The sequence below is a fragment of the Hemicordylus capensis genome, chromosome 2 (genome assembly GCF_027244095.1).
Source record: "Hemicordylus capensis ecotype Gifberg chromosome 2, rHemCap1.1.pri, whole genome shotgun sequence".
NCBI classification, from domain to species: Eukaryota; Metazoa; Chordata; class Lepidosauria; order Squamata; family Cordylidae; genus Hemicordylus; species Hemicordylus capensis.
The window spans coordinates 1,110,324-1,116,672 of NC_069658.1; the positions used below are offsets into that span (position 1 = coordinate 1,110,324).

Here is a 6,349-nt window from a genome sequence, read left to right on the forward strand (position 1 = left end):
GGGCCATTCTCTACTGCAGCCGCCTCCAAGGCATAGGAAGGGGGCAGCCAGGCACTGGAGACAAGCTACCTAGTCCAACAGAGGTCCAAGTGTGACCCCATGACGGCAACACAGAGAGCCTTAACATCGGCAAGAGCACAACTTAAGGAACCAACAATGACTTGCACTTACCTGCTGGCCCCTGGAGCTTGGCTTTCTTGACTGCAGGAGAGAAAAAGGGAGCGTCAGTTTATTGTGCTGCCCTGGAGCCCTTTGCCTCTCCAGTTGTTATTCAAGTGCAGATAAGGGAGAAAGAAGCCTTCAAGTTACAGTCTCCTCATTTTATTTCACAAGCAAAGCACCTGGATAAGCAGCCAGTTCACTGCTTTGCCCAGGATTTCATGGGGGGTGGGGGGGACTAGGGAATATTTGCACGAGGGAAGTTCTCAAAATGCAAACCGTCAGAGGAGCTTCACATACGGAGCTGCTGCCTCATGCCGAATCCGACCACTGGGCCACTGAGCCCAAGACTGCCTCCAGGACTTCAGGCAGGGATCCTTCCCAGCCCGACCGGGACATCCTGCCAGAGGCAGCACCTTCTGCAGGTGCAGCAGGGGCTCTGCAGGTGGTGGTCCTTCCCATCCTCAGTATAAACTGCTCTTGCCCCCACTCCTGTCCGTGCCCTGGTCCTCTTGGGGAATGGGGAGACCACCTTGGCAGTAGACACAACTGCTCCCAAGTACTCACACAGCTCCCTGGCTTTCTAGTGAATGACTTATGTTGGGAGAGGACTAGGGAGTGCCATGAATTGGGAGATGACCATCTCCATGAATTTTGAGATCACTGGCCATAGTAACCTTCTGGATTCACAGGGATGGCATTGGGATTCCCTGTATTTATGCAGTTTTGCTCATTCCCAGAGGATGCTCCCGGAGTGGGGGTGGGGCTGGTGCTTGGTTGGTCCTGTGGCATTTATGAGTCATGCAGGATTCCATCTGGTCCCTCCTGCTTTTCAGCCTCTATAGGAAACTGTAGGGCAAAGTCATCTGTAGGTATGGGCTGAGGAACCAGCAATAGGATATTAATCAGAGGGAAGGGAGGTTTTATGAGGAGCTCTGTGGGGCCACGTTGCACCAGATGCTGGTGCAGTTGGAAGGGTCAGGATCTCTCCTTCAGAGCAGCACAAGCCTCTCTTCGTTCACTGGCCCAGGATTTCCAAAAGACCAGCACAAAGTTCTCCTGGGGGTAAGAGCAGCATGAGAAAGCCATCTGCTGTATACTGGAGGGGTGGGGTATAAATATTTTAAATAAAATAAAATAAATAAACAAGACCTTCCTGGGAGCCCAAGACAAAATGCAAAACAGTGGCCCCATGGGCCCCACAGACCTCTGGAGCTGGCCTTTGCCTTTCCTGCCTCAGCTCACTCTCTCCGCACTCAGAGGTTGGACAATGATTGAGGAAGCTACTGTGGCAGGGCAGAGACTGCTGTCAGCATAGTTCTTCGCCAGTCTTTCTTCATAAGAACATAAGAACAGCCCTGCTGGATCAGGCCCAAGAAGGCCCATCTAGTCCAGCATCCTGTTTCGCACAGTGGCCCACCAGATGCCGCTGGAAGCCACAGGCCGGAGTTGAGGGCATACCCTCTCTCCTGCCATTACTCCCCTGCAACTGGTCCTGAGAGGCATCCTGCCCTTGAGGCTGGAGGTGGCCCACAGCCTTCCGACTAGTAGCCATTGATAGACCTCTCCTCCATGAAGTCATCCAAACTCCTCTTAAAGCCATCCAGGTTGTTGGCTGTCACCACATTCTGTGGCAGAGAGTTCCACAAGTGGATCACGCATTGTGTGAAAAAGTACTTCCATTTGTTGGTCCTAGACCTCCTGGCAATCAATTTCATGGAGTGACCCCTGGTTCTAGTGTTGTGTGAGAGGGAAAAGAATCTCTCTCTCTCCACTTTCTCCACACCATGCATGACCTTATAGACCTCTATCATGTCTCCCTGCAGTCGTCTTTTTTCTAAACTAAAAAGCCCCAGGTGTTGTAGTCTTGCCTCATAAGAAAGGTGCTCTAGGCCCCTGATCATCTTGGTTGCCCTCTTCTGTACCTTCTCCAGTTCAACAATGTCCTTTTTAAGATGTGGTGACCAGAATTGTACGCAGTACTCCAAGTGTGGTTGCACCATAGTTTTGTATAAGGGCATTATAATGTTAGCCGTTTTATTTTCAATCCCCTTTCTAATGATCCCTAGCATGGAATTGGCCTTTTTCACAGCTGCCGCACATTGAGTCAACACTTTCAACGAGCTGTCCACCGCGACCCCAAGATCCCTCTCTTGATCAGTCACTGACAGCTCAGATCCCATTAGCATATACTTGAAGTTGGGGTTCTTTGTCCCAATGTGCATCACTTTACACTTGCTAACATTGAACCGCATTTGCCATTTTGTCGCCCACTCCCCCAGTTTGGAGAGATCCTTTTGGAGCTGCTCACAATCCGTTTTGGATTTCACTACCTGGAAGAGTTTGGTATCATCTGCAAATTTGCCCACATCGCTGCTTACCCCTGCTTCTAGATCATTAATGAATAAATTAAAAAGCACCAGTCCCAGTACAGATCCCTGGGGGACCCCACTTCTTACTTCCCTCCATTGTGAAAACTCTCCATTTATACCTACCCTCTGTTTCCTGTCTTTCAACCAGTTAGCAATCCACACATGTACTTGTCCCTTTATCCCATGACAGCTAAGTTTCCTCAGGAGTCTTTGATGAGGAACTTTGTCAAAAGCTTTTTGGAAGTCCAGGTAGACTATGTCAACTGGATCACCTTTATCCACATACTTGTTGACACTCTCAAAGAAGTCCAAAAGGTTGGTGAGGCAAGATTTTCCTTTGCGGAAGCCATGCTGGCTCACTCCCAGCAGGGCCTGTTCTTCTAGGTGCTTTACAATTTTATCCTTGAGGATGCTTTCCATCAATTTGCCTGGAACGGACGTTAGGGTAACTGGCCTGTAATTTCCCGGATCGCCCCTGGATCCCTTTTTTAAAATCGTTGTTACATTTGCTAATCTCCAGTCCTCTGGTACAGAGCCCGATTTCAGGGATAAGTTAAATATTTTAGCAAGGAGGTCGTCCTCTTTGCCTGCTTTGGGAAGAAGCTCTGGCTCCTCTTGTCGTGGGGCGGGGATGCTGTCTGGAATTAGTCCAGGGCAGCCCAACTCAGAGCAGTAGTTGGATTTCTCATGTAGCTCTGACTGGTCTTGTGAGAGCTGGTCTAGTGGCAGCAAACATGAATTGTCCCCTATGCTAAGCAGGGCCTGCATTAGAATGGGAGACTACATGTGAGCACTGTAAGAGATTCCCCTTAGGGATATCTTAGGGCTTCTCTGGGAAGAGCATCTGCATGCATGCAGAAGGTCCAAGATTCCCTCCCTGGCAGCATCTCCAAGACAGGGCTGAGAGAGACTCCTGCCTGCAACCTTGGAGAAGCCGCTGCCAGTCTGGGAAGACAATACTGAGCTAGATGGACCAAGGGTCTGACTCAGTATAAGGCAGCTTCCTATGCACACCCAGGAGAATCACTCCACCCACTCCCTTCACTGCCCCCTGGAAGAAACAGTGGACTGTTCTTGACGTTGTGCTGGTTTTCCAGAAAGCTTGGACCAGTGAAATAAGAGAGGAGGCTTGTGCCACTCTGAAGGAGAGATGCTGACCCTTCCAACTGCTCCAGCTTCTGGCACAATATGGCCTGGCTAACGTGGCACCATAGAACTGCTTATAAAACCTCACTCATTTACTTACTTACTTCCAGCTAATAACATATTGATAGTATCATCAGGCAGGTTGACTGCATGGATTCCTGTGGGGGCCGCCCCACCACCACCATCCAATAGTGCAGAGAGGTCAGAGTCAGGCATGCTAGGAGTGGAAGATGACCCTCAACAGCTCCTTGCACTCTTTACACAGCAACAGCGTCCGGGTAACTAAACCACTGATGGGAATGCACAAAGGAGCTGTCCAGCCTTGAGCTCTTCTCTGCCCACATAATGAACAGGTTACCCCTGCGGTGGAGGAGGGCTCACCCTGCCCACAGCGGCAGCAGCCACCGACACGCCTGGGCCCAGGGCCAAAGGAGCCGGCCACTCGGCCACTCTTCTATCGGCAGCCCAGCGGGGGAGCAGCCTGCCCCCGGGTGATGGCTTCTGCAGCCCAGCTCTTCCTGGTGGCTGTTTCCATGGGGGATAGTCACATCGGGCCTGCAGGCTGCAGCCTTAAGAACTAGCCACACACCTAATCACTTTGTTTTTCTTTCATTGTATGTAAACCACTTCAACAAGCTTTGGCCTGAAAGCGGTCATACAAATAATCATGCTAACAGTAATTTTCAAAAGGAGCAAAACACAAGAAAGCTCTTGTCTCACAATGGCAAGTGGACTTCAATACTGCCACGAGCCCAAGGCCTTTGTGGATCCCATTTAATTGCAAAGCAGGCAGGCACTGGCAGCATCACTAGCAGCTGAAAGAAAGTGCTGCCGTGCAGTGAAAGAGAAATACGCTGGGTGATAATCTCCTGTGCTGCTGCGGCTACTCAAATCAGTGGCCGGGGCGGGCCGGGGCGGGGGGGGCTTGACAAAAAATGAGAGCACAAGCTGTGGCCTAGATGTTGAGCTCTGCAGAGCCACAAGGGACATCTGGACAGGCTCCCAATACAGATGTGCAGCTGATCCAGGAGAAACATCGCAGGGATGTGCCAGGGAGTATGCACCACTGAAGACGGCATCACTCAATGGGCAACCACCTGGCCATGCAGGGGTCACAGCTTTCGCTTCTTAAAAACATAAATAAAGATGGCATTCAGGCCTCATGACCATAAAAGCAAAGCTTAGAAACGTGTGCAGTATCTGACGACAGCAAAAGCAAGCACAGAGAAACACTGATGGGGCTCCAGGGATGGCCTTGGAGTGCATGAGCCTAGCCACCACCCCACAAGTCCTGGGGGGCATCGAAAAGCCGTTGCCACAGGCGTCTCATGCCCCTCGGCACACACACACACCATTTCTGCCCTGTTCTGCTGCACCATTCTACTCCTTTTCTGAAGTAAATATTTATCCTGAGCATGGAATCCCGGTTTATTTTTAAGCACAGCAGATGGAGCCCTGAATATTATCGAAAATCACCTTATGCCACACAGGCATGTTAAGAGCTCCGCTGACGCTGCCCCCTCTTTGAAGGAAGGGAAGCAGTCACAAGCACAAAAGGAGCCGCGGAGGAAAAGCAAAGCCAGGCCGAGAAAGGGATGCTGGAGCCATGCTCAGGGCCAGGAGATGAAACACCCGGCAAGACCACCCTGCTGGTCTCACACACACACATCCATCCACCCATCCATGGCAAATACTCCAGAGAGGACCGGATGGGCTGGGCTTCGTAAGGCAGGGCAGGAAGGAAGAGAGCTGGTTCAATGCCAGTCCCACAATTGGTCTCACAAACCACTAAGACGGGCAGGTGTGGACAGGGTGGGCGAGTGAACATTTGTGTAGGCTGGTAGCTTTTATGGTCTTAATTATAGGGACAACGTGTCAAAACCAAGAGGTTTGCAGCTCCCTGAAACCATTCAAAGGGCAGCATTTTTATCATTGAAATACACAGGAAGAATTAGACTGCTTTTCAGGCTCCAAACTCCACTAATTTTTTAAAAAAAGTAAAAACCACCCAAAGTTATTGCCCTGCCCAGACTTTGGAATGCGCTCCCGGTTGGTATCCGCTCCCCAGCCCCCTTCACAGTTTTTGGGGAGCAAGTGAAATCCAGGCTGCTATCGGAGTGTTGTTTTTGTTGCTGCTGCTGCTGCTGCTGCTGCTCCTCCTCTGTATTTTATGGTCCTGTTGTATATATATTTTTGAACTTTTGATTTGATTTGTACTTTTATATTCCAATTTAATATTTTAATTGTGTAATTGTTTTATAGTCATGTTGTTTTAAACGTTTTGTAAACTGCTTTGAGAATGCTCTTACGGCAAGGCAGTATACATTTTTCTAAAAAAGCAGGCAGCTCTTCTCACCTTCAGAAGTCCCGAAATCTACATATGCCAAGCACTCACTGCAGGCAGCGGGGCTTGGTCCTTTGAGAGGAAGCTAAAGAAGCAGAGGCTCCTGTCCTTTGCGGGAGGCTTGATTCTGTGCCACAAAGCCCAAAGGCTTCGCTGGAAGACGCACAGTTCGCTCAGCTCCCCCACCCACCCGGCTCTCTCTTTGTGGCATTATTTTTGTTCCTCTCCAGACACTGCTCAAAGCAGGCCCTCCATGCATGTGTGGTTCCAAACAGCAGCAAGCAAAGGAGGCTTCGAATGAGGGAGGAGGCGGCAGCAAGCAAGTGCT

The 6,349-nt window shown here is 50.3% G+C and overlaps 1 protein-coding gene across 7 annotated transcripts in view; it reads right to left on the reverse strand.

Annotated features, from left to right (window-relative positions):
- UNC13B (unc-13 homolog B) overlaps positions 1 to 6,349 on the reverse strand; it is a 267,593-nt gene that overhangs the window by 222,798 nt on the left and 38,446 nt on the right. For all 7 annotated transcript variants that reach the window (XM_053291916.1, XM_053291917.1, XM_053291914.1 and 4 more), the window contains exon 2: positions 172 to 201. In XM_053291916.1, coding sequence (XP_053147891.1) covers positions 172 to 201 — 30 coding nt within the window. The remainder of the gene's footprint in view (positions 1 to 171; positions 202 to 6,349) is intronic.